Source organism: Pollachius pollachius (assembly GCF_949987615.1).
Source record: "Pollachius pollachius genome assembly, chromosome: 16".
In the NCBI taxonomy this organism is placed as follows: domain Eukaryota; kingdom Metazoa; phylum Chordata; class Actinopteri; order Gadiformes; family Gadidae; genus Pollachius; species Pollachius pollachius.
In genome coordinates, this window is record NC_136949.1 from 4,597,850 (window position 1) to 4,615,908 (window position 18,059).

The 18,059-nt window shown below is 45.2% G+C and overlaps 1 protein-coding gene across 1 annotated transcript; it reads left to right on the forward strand.

The window, feature by feature from the left end:
- Positions 1–7,881: 7,881 nt before the first annotated feature.
- On the forward strand, positions 7,882–14,066 carry LOC307088199 (visual system homeobox 2-like; the record flags this gene model as incomplete). Its single annotated transcript, XM_079754018.1, has 5 exons — positions 7,882–8,305; positions 8,531–8,621; positions 9,211–9,334; positions 12,527–12,707; positions 13,708–14,066. The coding sequence occupies 5 exons, from the start codon at positions 7,882–7,884 to the stop codon at positions 14,064–14,066; spliced, it is 1,179 nt and encodes a 392-aa protein (XP_079610144.1).
- Positions 14,067–18,059: the final 3,993 nt, after the last annotated feature.

Sequence of the window (18,059 nt, forward strand, 5' to 3'; positions counted from 1 at the left end):
TACTCTTGGAAGACAGAGTGGCCGAGGCAGAGGAGGGGGGGGGCAGGGAGAGGGAGGGGGGGGAGAAACCATATAAAGCGGGGAAGACCTCCTGACCACCAGTATATGTGTTGCTTCTAGACGACACATCGAGATCTATGTAGCCAGATGTCTACCAGACGGACCATCACAGCAAGATTGTGAACATATCAATAACATAGAATCTTGACCCTAATATGGGGAATTTCGTGTTTTTTTGGGATTGGTGGGGGGGTTGGACCTACATGCGTCTGACGATGCATGTAGGTCCTCCACAGGAAAAAATAACTTGAAGAGCAACACCGGCCCTGGAACCTGATAGTTAACACTTATTCCTCTGTAACATCTTTTGGACATCCCATGTTAATGTTTGATGTTTTTTGGACAAAAGGGCAAGATAAAACGTTCATCATACATTTCCACATGCATGGAGGTTAACTGAATAATCCATTCTCTACAGCACCGCTATTCGAAAATAGAGGCCTTATCAACGACCGGACTGGGTGAATTAGTAGTCCTTATTGCCTTTTGACCTTTTAAATCCTAAAAATGAATGTGTTACATCTGTTATTCTTCATTAATTTCAGTTTCCCGATGTGTGTGTGTAAGTGTGTGTGTGTGTGACATGTTTGTGCGTGCAAATGTGTGTTTGTGTGTGTGTATGTGAGAATGTCTTCTTGTGTGTGTGTGCTTGTGGGTTTGTGCGTAGGTATGTGTGCATGAGTTTAATTAGTGCATGTATATGCAAGAGTGCATGTGTGTGTGTGTGTGTGTGTGTGTGTGTGTGTGTGTGTGTATTTGCACGTGCTACCAATCACTCTCGATTGAACGAAACAATAATAACTGTCAATAACCGAGCCGTTGACTTCCCGTGTCCGAGGGGCAGTTTCTCAGGTCTCAATGGGTGCTGCTTAACCTCCCGTTGGAGGAGCCCATCCAGCCAATCCAATTAGGGCCAGGGTGTATTGACTCATAAAGCCTGCGCCTCGGGGAGGAGGTGCTGTCTCATGCTCCCTCCCTACCCTGCTGCCATTAAGACGCTAAGCATGTAGCATCTTTCCTCTCTGAGCGTCTGACCGTAGCTACGTTCAGGAAGACTACGTTGTTCGTAGAGGAAGTAGCGACGATGCATCTGGAACAGTCTGCCAAAAAAACTGAGCCCCCCCCCGGAATCAGTCCATATATGTTTTTTACTAACTGACTGCTAACTACATAGCAGGAAACAAGATTTTTTGTTGGCTTTCTTTGAATTAAATATTTTGTCATATTTTTTTTTTATTGCTGTTGTCATTTTGTTCCAAGTTCTTGATTGTGTTGTGTGGTTTTGTGTAAAACAACATTCACAGCCAAACATAAAAAGCACGTTGCGTATCAATAAGATTTGGATAGATTGATCATCTCAGTACCGTAATGAAACGGCTCCATCTGAAAGGGTTTTGGGGAGGGTGAGTTGATGAATTGTATATGAGTGTACATTATATTTAATGAATGGATTGCATACAATTGATATCCAATCAGATACAATGTTGTCTCTTTCAGGGTTTCCAGCCATAGGATAGTTTTTTCAACTCATTTAATGTTTTTCCTCTCTACCACGCGATGAGGTGTTCTCTACAATGCAAAACTGTCTTTGCATAAACACTTGAGTGTTTAGTCTGTGTGTCTTTGAGTTCATGGATGCATGCACTGGTGCGTTTGGGGGATGTCACGGTCACCATCAATATCTCCAACTTAAAAGCTGCATAATATGTCAGTGGTGAAAAACACGGAGATTCAAATGTGTAAACAGTTGGTGTATTAAAACTTTGAAATACGTTCAAACTTCTGACCATTAGTTATGGTCATTGTTGTCTACTAAAGCTGTTTCCGAAGCATGCAGACAGACTCATACATAGACACACACTAACAGTGTCACACACACACACACACACACACACACACACACACACACACCCACACACACATACCATTACACGCATCGACAGTGCGATCGGTGAGTTGCACTTGTGATCCAAATTGAGTTTGCTAGCTGGGGTTTTCTCATGCTGCTCACACAATGGCATGTATATAAGAGCTGCCTGGTGGCATTGCTTAATTAGGCGAACAGTTGATTCATTTGCACTAATTGACAGCTAATTAAAGGACCAGGGGCACATCAAATTGATGTTCCCTAAGCCGCGAGGCCTTGACCGCAGGGGGTTGCTTGTTGCCGAAGTGTGTTTGCGCGTCTGTGTGTGTGTGCGTGTGTCTGTGTGTGTGTGTCTGTGTGTGTGTGCGTGCGTGTGTGTGTCTGTGTTTGTGTGTCTGTGTGTCAGTGTGGTTGTATCTGTACATGTGCATGTGTCAATGTGTTTGTGTGTGTCTGTCTGTGTGCATGTGTCAATGTATTCGTGTATGTGTGCATGTGTCAATGTGTGTGTGTGTGTATGCGTCTGCATGTGTGCGTTTGTGTGTTTCTGTGTGTGCGTGTGTGTGTGTCTGTGTGTGTCTGTGTGCGTGCACCTGTGTGTGTGTGTTATGCAAACTGTCGAGGTGGCTGCAGGGGGTAGCACCTGTCTCTGTGAGTGACCCCGAACATATGCAAAATGTCTGGAGCTAGAGCCTGCTAGCGCTTCAGCCTACAGTGCTGCAATGCGGAAGAGTTGAGCAGACACATGTAGCACTAGCCTTCTCCCCCTGCCGACACTTGTAGCACTAACCTTCTCCCTGTGTAGACACTTGTAGCACTAGCTTTCTCCCACTGCTGACACTTGTAGCACTAGCCTTCTCCCTGTGAAGACACTTGTAGCACTAACCTTCTTCCCATGAAGACACTTATAGCACTAGCCTTCTTCCCTTGTAGACACTTGTAGCACACTTGTAGCACTAGCCTTCTCCCCGTTAAGACACTTGTAGCACTAGCCTTCTCCCACTGCCGACACTTGTAGCACTAGCCTTCTCTCCATGCAGACACTTGTAGCACACTTATAGCACTAGCCTTCTCTCCATGCAGACACTTGTAGCACACTTGTAGCACTAGCCTTCTTCCCGTGAAGACAGTTGTAGCACACTTGTAGCACTAGCCTTCTCCCCGTGAAGACACTTGTAGCACTAGCCTTCTCTCCATGCAGACACTTGTAGCACACTTGTAGCACTAGCCTTCTTCCCGTGAAGACAGTTGTAGCACACTTGTAGCACTAGCCTTCTCCCCGTGAAGACACTTGTAGCACTAGCCTTCTCTCCATGCAGACACTTTTAGCACACTTGTAGCACTAGCCTTCTTCCCGTGAAGACAGTTGTAGCACACTTGTAGCACTAGCCTTCTCCCCGTGAAGACACTTGTAGCACTAGCCTTCTCTCCATGCAGACACTTGTAGCACACTTGTAGCACTAGCCTTCTTCCCGTGAAGACAGTTGTAGCACACTTGTAGCACTAGCCTTCTCCCCGTGAAGACACTTGTAGCACTAGCCTTCTCTCCATGCAGACACTTGTAGCACACTTGTAGCACTAGCCTTCTTCCCGTTAAGACACTTGTAGCACTAGCCTTCTCCCACTGCCGACACTTGTAGCACTAGCCTTCTCTCCATGCAGACACTTGTAGCACACTTATAGCACTAGCCTTCTCCCACTGCCGACACTTGTAGCACACTTGTAGCACTAGCCTTCTCCCCGTGAAGACACTTGTAGCACTAGCCTTCTCTCCATGCAGACACTTGTAGCACACTTGTAGCACTAGCCTTCTCCCCGTTAAGACACTTGTAGCACTAGCCTTCTCCCTGTGAAGACACTTGTAGCACTAGCCTTTTCCCCCTGCTGACACCTGTTATAACGTCACTACCGTTGACATCTCAACTAACTAAACGCCTGTTATAATGTCACCACCGTTGACATCTCAACTAACTAAACGCCTGTTACAACGTCACCACCGTTGACATCTCACTAAATGCCTGTTATAACGTCACCACCGTTGACATCTCAACTAACTAAACGCCTGTTACAACGTCACCACCGTTGACATCTCACTAAACGCCTGTTACAACCGACACCACCGTTGACATCTCAAGTAACTAAACGCCTGTTACAACGTCACCACCGTTGACATCTCACTAAACGCCTGTTACAACGTCACCACCGTTGACATCTCACTAAACGCCTGTTACAACGTCACCACCGTTGACATCTCACTAAACGCCTGCTACAACGTCACCACCGTTGACAGTGTGAGGCAGTAGAATAGTATTGTATTCTAACACCCTTACACGGAACATTACTAAACCACGCAACAAGCGGGTCATCATCCACCCTGATCCGGCACCGGGGCCAAATCCCAGCGTGCTCCACTTCCGAGGATAGGGAGTCCCAGCAGCTTACTGGGGGCCAGCTCCAGCTCCAGATCCTAGCAGTCCTCTGCATTGCTGCACGCAGGGGCCGCGGCTGCACGGCAGGGGATCGGGGCCAGACCGACACGCTGTCTGCTGGAAGGGCCCGCTGATAACCCGGGGGACAATGATGAGGGGGACAGGGGGAGACGGGGGGGACGGACAGGCCTTGGGAGATGAGTGGCTGGCCGCTGGAGCAACTATTCACCCGCTCAGCCCCTGACCTTCAGTCACTCCGCCACCGAAACAGTCGGGGCCATTGTCTCACCTAATTACTCTGAGAACAGGGGCCCCCATTTTCTTTCCTCTCTCTCTCTCTCTCTCTCTCTCTCTCTCTCTCTCTCTCCCCCCCCTTTCTCTCTAGCTCTCTCTATCTCCCCCCCTCTCTCTCTCTCTCTCTCCCTCTCTCTCTCTCTCTCCCCCCCCCTCTCTATCTCTCTCTGAGACTCTCCCTCCCTCTCTCTCCCCCTCTCTCTCTCTCTATCTCCCCCCCCCCCCACTCTCCCCCCCCCCCCCCCCCCCCTCTCTCTCTCTTTTTGTGTGGCTGTTGCCATGCCTGTCCGATCCCCTTCTTCTGCCCAACTGCTAGCCCTCGTCCACTCTGGAAGTGTGCTAATTAGAGGAGAAATGTGCCCGAGTAATTATGTCAATGCTGATTACTGGGAGAAGCCCGACGTGAGGGAGATTTTTTTTGTCAAGGATTGTTTGGTGAGAGGGGCCCCGCTCTCGCTCTCTCCCTCTCGCTCTCTCTCGCTCTCTCTCCCATGATTTCCTTTCCCCAAACTTGCTGTGTTTCTCCCCCTTCTCCTCATTGTGTGGATATTACGTCCGCACATGTGACGGCATGTGGTCTAGTTGGCCTGACACACGCACACGCGCAAACACACGCACATGTGCAGACACACACACACTCCATAACGCGGTCTTCTATGCATTCACATACAGGGATCACACCAATGGACCGTCAGCAGCATGACATTATTGGCCTAATTAATACGTGGTGCGTATATCGCCATTGTGAAACTCATAAAGCCTGTGTTTTGTATCCCCTGCAGGGCTATAGAAATACGTTTTGATCAACAAGTTAAGTTTCGTCACCAAACTCTTAATGGTGAAAGTTCAGCACTGAACAAAACAATTAGCCGGTTTAATGGCCGTTTTGACGTCACCTTAAACCAACGATCCACAAAAAGGGGAACATTGCGATACGTCACTAAAAAAATGTTTTGCTCAAAATGCTAAATGCTATGACCAAATGTGTATCCCTCAATAAAAACAGTGAGGGACACACAAAGAAGTTGTTGTTTCCAACACGTACTGTCGAGGCGTTTTTATTCCTCTGATCAGCCTTTTGAATCCGTGCACAAAAAGCAACTTGGAGTGATTTTCTTATAACGAAATATAAAAAAACCACATTGGTACGACTTTGAGAACTATAAATAATTACAACGATGCTATAACATATTGAGGCTACTTAGAAAAAGTTAAAGGAAGGCTATAGACCTACATTAATGTAAGGTTTCCTGTGCGAGATAAATCCAAAACTGCTTACATTTATACTGATCCTATTTGAAGAATATTGCAAAGCACTATAATAAAATAAAAAACTATGAACATTTCTTGTACATTTTTTAAGTGCTTTTTTTTTTTTTTACCTCCGCAACCATTACGGTCCACAAGTGACCCTCTAGACACAAAATACCCTTATGGCCAGGGTCCTGACACACACACACACACGCGCGCACGCACGCACGCACGCACGCACACACCCACAAAGACTGCGTCGCGGTAATTGGGCGGCGGTGTCCACTCGCAGAACGTGACAACCTGACGCACGACCGTCGGTCCGCGCGCTCCCCAGAGGATCACTCACGTTTACTTATTCATCAGCGCCGCCACATGTCGCGCGGATGAGCGCCCCGTGCACGCGCTATCGTGTCATCTCCGCTTCCATTGAAGGCATCTTCCCATTGATGCGAGGGGCCCGTCGCTGCAACTAATTTTCCCTCCAGATGTTCGAAAATGTGGGGCGAATTATTTCTAATCGAATATGTAATATAATCTAAAATCATGCGGACCGTTTCGGGTCAAAACTAAACAAAAACGTTTATTCAGCTAAACGAGGCCCCTTGAAACACAGGGGCTCCTAACCTCTTGGGCTCTTTTACCGAGCTTCCTTTCCAAATCACTTCCAAAACAGGCTCTATCTAGTAAATAAATCTCTTTAAATTGACATAAATTAGGCCTTGATGCTATTTGAGTCGCTGCAGCAGGTATACAGTTTTAATAGACAAGTTGACGGGACCAGTTTCTGTTTTTATTATTGTTCGCCACGGCGTTGTGTCCTCAATATCAGACATTAGTATACTGCAGGTTACTCCTCCGCATGATCTGGTCGAATAAAACTCAGACACACACACTCGCCCACACACGTAAGCGTGCACACAGCCACAAACACAGATACAAACACGTACACGCGCGCGCACACACACACACACACGCACACACGCGCACACACACACACACATACACACACACACACACACACACACACACACACACACACACACAAAAGCCTATCAACAGATGCGCAGACTGCAAAGACAAAACACTGTGTGAGCAAATAATTTGAATATGCAAATCAAGCACACGTTATTCGGGCCATAATGGATGATATTAGGGTCTGTCCGTTATTTTTTTTACTCAACAAATTAACCTCATATAGCGGCCTAGACGCCTATAGGCTACAAGGCTACGGTTAGAAGCTTAATAAGTAACCCAATTATTGTGTAAGACTCGCATAATAGGCTTTTATGTTTGTAAAAAACAACACGTATTTTTCTATGTCGGCATTTTCTAATAGCCCTTCGAAGTCTTAACATTGCAGTTATTTATTAAAAAGCTTTGAGACAAATAAACTCTATTTAACCAACCCTTCTTTTGATGGACCATTTCTGAGAACAACATGCTGGTCGTCATATATAGGCCTAACGTTAGGCTACATTTGGAGGGACGGTTTGTCAATCAGAATCGTTTTAATTTAAATACCCATGGTCAAATGATGAGACCTAAAGACTATTTTAAGAAGGGATAAAATAAGAAAGAAGAAAACACAAAGAAAAAATAATTCACATTATTTTGGAGAAATGCAGAAATTGGATCAAACCAGGATTACAATAATCAACCGCAATCTGTGAGGGCAATGAGCAATAGGCCTAATAAATAGCGTGAACAACCGATTACTTTCTTTATTATTAAATATACAGGTTGTCTAGTTAAACTAAGGTTGCACTATGTCTCATTCCAGGGAACTAACCCTCACTTTCCTTAGTCTACTGTTGAACGTGAAACTCAACTCAGCCTCATCCTCCATGTGATTGGTCGACGGCAGACGACCGCCCCCTCCATTCGCTGTAAAACCATTGGATAAAAGGTTCCTGGGAGCCAGACTGGAACACACCGTGGTCTGAGCACAGGGGGACTCTATACCCAGGACTTACTGCTATGACAGGTGCCGACGGGATGTTTTCGGACTCTAACATGAAGAAAACGGGGTCCCCGTTAAATCTTGGGATGGCACATCCACCAGCCGCCAAGATGGGGGCCACCACCACAACCACCCCCACCCCCACCCACAGGTGCACCGGGTTCGGGATCCAAGAGATCCTCGGGCTGAATAAAGACCCGCCCGCGGTAACCAGGCGTCCGCTGGAGTCACTGCCGCCCAGGGCGCACCTGCTGGCGGGCAGAACGGCTCTGGGCCACGGGGGGTCCGGGGTCGGAATGGGCATCATGGGCCACGGAGGAATACACCCGTTTTACAGCCAGCCCGCGTTTCTCGAGGTTCTGTCCGAGGCGCAGAACGTGCACCTGCAGCCGCTCAGCAGGGGGGTCCCGGGGCAGATGGAGACCAACCACTCCAGCTCCGGTATGCAGATGTTTCACAGGCTGGGGGTGTTGGGTGTTAAAGTCCTCATGAGAGACACGTTCCCCTTCGGGGTTTCATAGAAGGGGCTTCGCCTGTAGATCTTCACTAATGACCCCTCGCCCGGCCTTGGTTATTATTCTCGGCCTATTTGTTCGTTACCGTGTGCCACTGTTTTCTATCGGTGTTTAAGGGGTTTGTGTTGATCTGTGTTGTGTTTCTCTGCAGATTCGGATGATGTGAGTCTGTCTCCAGGGGATAATTCGTTTTCCAAATTGTCGTTGAGCCAGAACAAGAAGAGGAAAAAGAGACGTCACAGGTACAACCGTAATAGATCTACTACTAACTTATAACCCGATGATGATAATATGAGTCATAATAATAACAGTAATAATAGTAGTGATATTTAAAATACAAATAATTATAATAGTACATTTAGGTTCATTTTTAATTTGTAATGAAACCATTGACTTTTCGTTAAAACACATAATTTAAAATAGATTCACTGCATCTTCTGATATCATTATATATAATACTATTTTTATTATGGTCATTATTAATATTATTATTTTTAAAAGCCTTTTATTATTAGTCTTTCATCTTATAGTTATTATAATGAGATGCCTTACACTCCTGATACACAAAGACAATATAAGGAGGTACATAATTCTACAATGATTTTAAATGTAAGATTTTAATAATCTTGATCTCCTGAAATTCGTAAAGGCCTATAGCCCATTTGTAGTCCGTTGTCATGATTTTACTTCCTTTTACTGACCAGCATTAACGACGAATGGCGTTCTTCATGAATCGTATTAGGCCCAAACATCAAACGGAAAATGTAACAGATTTATCCTTTATATTTTTAATCCAAATAAAATAACGATTACCTTCCCAATCCTTCGCAGAACCATCTTCACGTCGTTCCAGCTGGAGGAACTGGAGAAGGCTTTCAACGAAGCCCACTACCCTGACGTGTACGCCAGAGAGATGCTCTCCATGAAAACCGACCTGCCAGAAGACAGAATACAGGTGTGTGTGCGTGTGTGTGTGTGTGTGTGTGTGTGTGTGTGTGTGTGTGTGTGTGTGTGTGTGTGTGTGTCCATTCGGGGTGTGAAAAAATACATTACATAATTCATATTGATTTATTATTTAATTATCATTTATCTTCTAACCTTTTTTTGATCTGAGAAGGCAGCTCATTCAGTTGTATATGTCTACAGCCACATTTTGTATTTGATCATTCTCTTAGACTAAATTAAGTAAAAATAAGCATTATCAATTTTACTGGTCAAATTTCGATACAGTTCCACCACATGAAATTAAACAAACAAACAAATTAATGCATATGTTTTAACTGGGTCCAATTAAATCTCAGAAGGAACCATGAATACTTTCTGATTGCACCCAAGGAAAGAGAATTGTGACCTGCGAAAATGTATTTAAGATTTATAAGTTAGAGTTTCTACTCAAATATTAACCTATTAACAACAAGTGGCACAACGCATTCATTAAACCAGTTTCCGATAACAGCATGAACAGTGCAAAGTGATCTATCAATTAGGGTCATTCAGTAATATTTAGCCCATTAATCCCCGTCCATAACCGAAGTGAATATCAATTATAATGTAGCTGTGGTGTGGAACGTGAAGGGGCGGTGAGGAGATGAGTTAGACCATAGGGGGGGGGGGGGGGGTCTCCTCTCCGGGCTGATTCCCCCCCGAAGTGGAGAGACACACAAAGAGAGGAAAACCTTCTAGAATCCGCTTCAGACGGACAGGTGTCTAATCAGCTGTCAATTACAGCTTCCACTGCACACCCCCCCCACTTCAAAACCGTCTTTCACCACTACAATCATTATCATCTATTGTTATCACCACAACTACCTTCATCATCATAGTCATCACCGACACCATCATCACCGACACCATCATCATCGTCATGACCATCACCCCCACTATCACTCTCTTTCTCACCACCACCACCCCTTTCATTATCACCATCGCCGTCACTATTTTAATCACCAACACCACGTCCATTAATATTGTCACCCCCACCACCAGTGTCTTCATCACTAACATCACCACGACAACCACCTGCGTCTTCGCCACCAATATCATCATCACCACCACTTCCAACAGCCTCAACACCACCAGCATCTTTATCGCCACCAGTAACATCATCACCATTAGCGTCATCAGCACACTGCCACTTCCATCGCCAGCACTGCCTTTATTACATCATCACCACTTCCACTCTCATCCCCACCACCATTATCACCGCCAATATCCTCATCATCATTAGCATGACCAACACCTCTATAACCACCACCCTCCCCTTCATCACGGTCCATCATAACCCTCCTCTTCACTACTCCTTCTGCTCCCACATTAACCACCGCTTCGACCGCGCCGCCGATAATTAGTTAATTCAGGGGAAATTACCACTTTGTGGCCCCCGGGGGCCGACAACAGACTTGAAATGAAACGATAACTACATAGAAATTAATTAGCACAGGTCAGCAGGCCCTGGCCGGCCTGCTCTCAGCCCTCTAATTTCCCATGATATTTGAACGCCTGTCGCCCATCGATCGCGGCTGGAAATTACCTTATTTTTCAATCAGCCCCGACTCACCCCAGGGCTCGTCTTCTAGATCACTGGCTCCTCACACACACAGGCACAGGCAAACGCACACACAGGCAAACACGCACAAAGACAAAGGCACAGGCAAACGCACACACAGGCAAACATGCACACACACCGGCAAACACGCACACAGACAAAGGCACAGGCAAACGCACACACAGGCAAACATGCACACACACAGGCAAACACACACAGGCATACGCACACACACACACACAGGCAAACGTACGTGCACACAGAGAGATACAAACACACACACACGTATACACACACAGGCAAATGCACACACACACACACACACACACACACAAAAACACAAAGACAGATACAAACACCCACTCAGACACACACACACACACACATACAGACACACGCACACGTAAACATACACACACCCAGACACTCATAAATCACATACACGCACAAACACACAGATATAAAACACTCACACAGATACGCAGACACACACACAGACACACACCCAGATACACATGCACACACACATGCACAGATACCCACACACGCAGATAAATACACACACACACAGGCAGATGTGCACATACACACACAGATACACGTACACACACATCGACACACGAACACAACACAAAAACGCACAGATACCCACCCACGCACATACATACACACACACAGACAGATACACACACATAGATAACTATACACACACACACACACATACAGACACACACATGCGCCAAACGCACACACACAGTTACTGTTCAAATCATGATTGCTCATCTGAGCAGGATCTTTTATGGGAGTGAGGCTATCATCGTTCGATCTCACCTAACAGCTTTCAAGGCTTGGCGTTGGTGGTTTTTAATTCCCTGAGCCACACACACACACACACACACACACACACACACACACACACATCACCGTTTTAGTGCATTCATTTTTCCTGGTCTTCCTCATTAATATTCATGAGCTCCAGCCCGGCACGTTGGAAATCAATTTTGGCACTTGAGGAGCGAAGAGGGAGGGACACGCACACACACACACACACACACACACACACACACACACACGCACACACACACACACACACACACACACACACACACACAAGAATAGAAATAGGCTAATGGAAATATCATGGCTCTTGGTTATATTTTCACATCCAACAAAAAGAAAAAAATCTTGGTTTTGCGTATTTTAGTGTTGCTTTGATGATCTCATCCTTTATCGTTGTGTCTATCTCAATGTTGCCTCATTTTGATGATTATCTTTAGCTTCAATTGACCACTGCATGCCAAACGTATCCGACACATTTAGGACCAATGCAAGGTACAGTGAATTCAGATACGAGTCCTGAATGAGCCGGTAGGGGGAAGATATCTTGGATAGATGACTCCAGGTCCACTGTTGCGGACACGTGGAATCGAACCCAGACCCTTCTGCCAGCACACCATCCTACCCCTTCTCCAAAATCCCTGTCTTACAATAACTTACGGTTAACACTGTTGGCGTCGCCTCTGGTCGAATTCGAACCCCTAACCCTGGTCGTGTTACCACGCTCCACCGAGTCCTAATCAGCCAATCATGTGGTCACTCCAGGTGTGGTTCCAGAACCGACGCGCCAAGTGGAGGAAGCGGGAGAAGTGCTGGGGCCGCAGCAGCGTCATGGCCGAGTACGGCCTGTACGGTGCCATGGTCCGCCACTCCATCCCGCTGCCCGAGTCCATCCTCAAGTCCGCCAAGGAAGGCGTCGTGGACTCCTGCGCCCCCTGGCTGCTCGGTAAGGCACTACAGGCTTCAGATAAAAAAAAATCGGATCTAACCAAAGAAATACAAAAGCCAGTATTTACATTTTGTTTGTTTCGTAACCGTCTACTCATTTGGGCATGTTATTCAAATTTCACTATGTGGAAAAGATGTTGGGACATATAACGACCTTGGGGAAAATGGGGTTTAAAAGAGAAAAACTGAATATGAAGCCTATTAAATAATATTGTAACCTTCCAACAATCCAGCAATCACAAAATGTCGCTACGTTTACTGCTGGCACGTTTTCTACATTATAACTTCTCAGAAGTCATTGAAAACTAGACTACCTACCAGAAGTATTGTTGAAGTATAGGTGAAAAAGATTTAAAATAGGCTACATCTATAACTATTGTAATATAATATATTTAAAATGGGAAAAACAGGAATACTGTGGCTTTTTTCAGTCATTGTCATCAACAAAAAAAAAGAAAATGCTGACTAAATTAAATCTTGTTCATAGATTTCCTATTATCCGATGTAATCCACACCTTTCCTTTGTATGGAGTAAAGGTGCGTGAGTAAATCAATGTCACATCTGAGGAGGGTTTAGGAGCCAATCGCTGCTCATGTTAACAACGCCAATAAAAGGAGACGGTCGATCTGGGGATAATCCCACTTTATCAGGACAGATTAACTCTGATTTTCTCTTTTGACACTCGCAATTGATCCCCTTAAATCAATGTACTTACTCTAATTGAATGTTAGATTCTTGTTCCCCCTCAATAACGTCTTTACTCGCTTTGAACTTTGTGCAAGCCACTCTGCTTTAATGTCAAACTGCAGTCTAATAAATAAACTAATAAATACATATCAATATCGACAGGGGAAGCCATTATCAACTTCCAACATCCAAAGATATTGTGACTTTTTTAGATCATAAATCTCAGACAAAAAAAAAACATGTATTATTTCATTAACTTTTTTGTCTCTATTGATATAATCTAACGGTCGCCACCGTTTCCTCTCTCCAGGCATGCACAAGAAGTCGATGGAGACGCCGTGCCACACCTCCCCGGAGAAACCCAAGAGCACGCAGACGCCTCTGCAGGATCCGGCGCCGGGGGAGCGAGGCGTGGAGTCCGAGGAACAGGAGAGGCCGAGGAAGGACCGCGTTGCACCGCCTCCCATCGTCTCCATCTCTAAGGAGGAGCTCCGGGAGAACAGCATCGCGGCCCTGAGAGCCAAGGCCCAGGAGCACAGCGCCAAGATCCGGAGGTCCCCCGCGCCTTTCGCGTCGAGTCCCACCGAGACCGAGAGGCCGAGCGGGCAGACGAGGGAGGAGAGTCCCGAGGCGGAGGACAAACACACGGCAGAGCAGTTGACGCACTGAAACACGCCGTTACCGCGGGGTGGACGGGCCTTGTGACGGGCAAAGACATTCTCCTTCTCCTCCTTCTCACGCTCCTTCTACAGCTACACAAATCGACAGATGCAGGGATGTTTTTCCCAAGATGTCGGTTAGCTATTGGACTTTAAATCCTGTTCATGTGTCCCGAGTTAGTTGGAGGATTTCCGTTATGTTGAGCTCAAGTGTGTTGAAGCTAACATAGGCCTGCTTGGGTTATGTTGAACTATGTTGATCTTCACATGTCAGCAGTAGCACCATGATGATGTCCTCGCCGAGGACTCACACTGCCATACCCCCAACCCTCATTTTGTATATACTGTATATTGTAAATTCTGAAAATTAGCGTTAATACAGTTGACATGGTTATAGGCCTATGTGTGATGAAAAATGACTTGTTTGTCTCTGTATTAGTGCAATTGTAGCTCAAATAAAATCTTCTAAATTGTTCTAATTATTGATCTTGTCATTTGTTTTTTAAGTTCAAAATAGCTAAAAAGGCTTTGTTGGTATACAACCGAACCAATATCAGTTATTCTTATATAGCCTGAGATAAATATGAATATAAATATATATATGTCCAACGATTTGATGAGATGATTGGTCATCATTTCAAAAAGGGACATCAATTGTACATTCACTTAATCTAGCACGCAAAGACAGATACAAACAACACAAATGCATAGGGGCATTGCATATATCCAAGGGCGTAGGAACCGGGGGGGACGGAGGGGACGTGTCCCCTCCAATATCGGAGACAGGCGCATTTGTCCCACCTTAAAATTATACCGGATCTGTCAGGTTTCCGATATGTGTCCCCCCCCCAATGTTAAACTCAGTCCTACGCCCCTGCATATATCTATTCTCAGAACAAAAAAGGGAACATCCAAAGTATTCCCCCAAATCAGAAGGCTATCCTTCTAACCGGGATTTCCAAAACGGTCAACTAAAATCCATCAACTTCTGTTTGCTCGACACACACACATTGTACTTCTCATGCTCCCCTCTCCCCGATGGTTTTAACACCATCTACTGACCTCACAGCAGCAGCCATTGTGTGTGATATTGCAGAATGCAGGTGTGATATGGCTGCCACACAAGACATTTGCCTAAATGAAACGTGAACGCCCAGAGAGACAATAGCTCTGTCAATCTTTATGGCCCTCTCTTCCGCTATAGAGAGGGAGAGACAACTCATAAAATACACACCACACACGCTGGGTGTAATTCCCTGCAGTGGAAAGCCATACTTGGTGTATCATATAGGGTATCAGATGTGTCTTTTTGGATACTGATTGCAGGGCTGACCCGATCAACATTAAGGGATTTGTCATTAATTTTACAACTGAACATCCGCACCTGCACACATTAAGAGGCAAATCAAAAGCTCTATTTAGTTGAAATGGCATGGTCAAGAAAATTTCTAAAAGTCTCTATTCTAGATTTGCCACATGAGTGATAATAACATAACTTATATTATAAGAGTATTAATTGCTGATTAACATTGAATCCATGACTGGTGCTTAGATACTTTCTGATATCACTACAGGAAACCATGATAGATCAACAAGCTTTCGCTAGTGAAAGAGATTTTTTGAGGACAAGGGCAGGATGAGATTGACCCAATAGATGGATTCCCATCACAATCCCAATAAATTAGATTTATTGAAATGGAGCAAAGCTGTTGTAATTAACATACAAGTGGTAAATAACTGTAATTAATTCACCTTAATTAAACATCGGAGCAGCATGAGCTTGTGAATTACAGACACAGATATGACCTAAATACCCTACTTCAGCAAAACGGATTATGTTGTTATGGTGGGTTAGCCTTTTCAATTATGAATAAATGGCATTATTATTGACTTTGGTTTGATGGGGGCAAATATAACCTGTATTTAATGATAAACGTGGGTTTATCAGATCCTTCTTTATGTATCCTAGGGGAATTGTTTTAGTTACAAATTGATAAACAGATAATATTAATAATAGGCTTTATAAAAATATATAAACTGGCAATTTACAATTATAAATACAACTATAAACTAAACAAGCTAAGTAGATGAATCTCATCATACTTAATCAAAGACACAAACTCACAAACTCTAAATACAGATACATAACTATTACCATGAATTAGCATGCAATTATGGAATAATGAATGCGCTTTTATCCTTCTGTGCAGGAAGAGAAAAACACCTTGATTCCCTCAGGCTCTCGCTCGGCTCTGAAAGTGAAGCGCGACATGACGCTCAACCTTAAATCCACAAGTGACGACGAGGACGACTCTATAGTCTAAACAGACACGGTTCACAAAGAAACTCGGATGCAGCACAGCGTTTATTCGTTCGTTAATGCTATTAGCGGATTTATCTGGTGGCCCAGATAGCGCAGGTCGCTACGACCACCGCACACATAGCTTATCCCTCTCTAAAACCTAATTGGGTTTAATGTGCTTAACGTGGCTATAATTCGCCGAGCAACATCTGCACACATTGGAGAGTGGCTTAATACGCTAGGTAAATTATATGGGTCCCAGGGGCATGCAGCCGCCCCTGGCCTTTATGACTGAACCCCCTGCCCCCTTGTTTCACACAGAACTTCAATGTCAAAGGGTATTGATTAATCTGGGTATCATGATGGTTCTAATGAGTCGTTTGTTTTTGGTCAGTTCATTTAAAATGCAATACATTTGTGTTTTTGAGTCACCAAATGCGTGTGTGCCGGTCGGAAACTTATTAGATAATTGTTTTTCTTGAAAGATACTTTGTGTTATCAAGCAGAAGTTTTGTACATCATTTCAGGAACCTTAGCGACACTTGGAGCTAAAACGATCAACACATCTTTTTTTCCTACAGAAGAACCACAACTTCCAACAGTTACAGTTTTTCTACCATCAGCACATGTTGTCCTGCCAACTAGTTGTTTATGCTTTGAAGCCTGTCAATCTATGTCTCTGGTTCATTTAACGGATGGTTCATTAGTCTGTTTCAGAGACAGGTGGTCCCTACATTGCCCTGCGGACATCACAGGCCGGCATGGGAACGGCCATGGGAACCATTTTATCTGCATCACACAAACGGTGGTCAGAGAGGAGGAGTCTTGGTCATCCTGTTTATGTGTGTGTGTGTCTTGTCTCTGTGTGTGTGTGTGTGTGTGTGTGTGTCTTGTCTGTGTGTGTGCGGGTGTCTCTGTGTGTGTGTGTGTCTGTCTCTCTCTGTGTGTGTCTTGTCTCTGTCTCTCTGTGTGTGCGGGTGTGTGTGTGTGTGTGTGTGCGTGTGTGTCTGTGTGTGTGTGTGTTTCTGTCTCTACTTGTGTGTGTGTCTCTGTGAGAGTGTGTGTCTGTGTGTGTACAGTATATATGGGAAATCGCCTGGGGGTGTGTGTAGATTAGGATTACCAAAAAAAAAAAAGAACCAGCTGTGTCACTTTTCACACGCACGCACGCACACACACACACACACACGCACACACACACACACACCTGCCCTTGTGCATCTCAATCCCTCTCAGTCCCTGCCACATGCTCCATCTATTAGAAACGTGACATATTGCCCCCAGAGTGCACAGATTGGCCAGACAGTTGGGGTTTGTGTGTATGCGAGCCAATTTCTCAGACTCAGACAGAGACAAACTCTCCCTAACACACACACACACACACACACACACACACACACACACACACACACACGACAATGGCCCCGGGCTAGGGGAGCAGGCCCCAGGGCCCACTTCTGCGGTCCGAGATGGTTATCACAGCATAGGGGTTATCCAGCGTTTCGGACCCGTGACCTCATTTTTGGGTTAATAATTGCAACCCAGAATTCTTGCGCCCCCAACGACTGGTGTCCACAACACATCGTGTTAACCCCCTCCCCCCCCCGGCAACGCACGAAGTTGGGTTCGGATTAGTTTGCTGTTGGTTAGGAATAGGTTTTTTTGGGGGGTTTATAAGAAAATGCACCGTTAAATAATTTT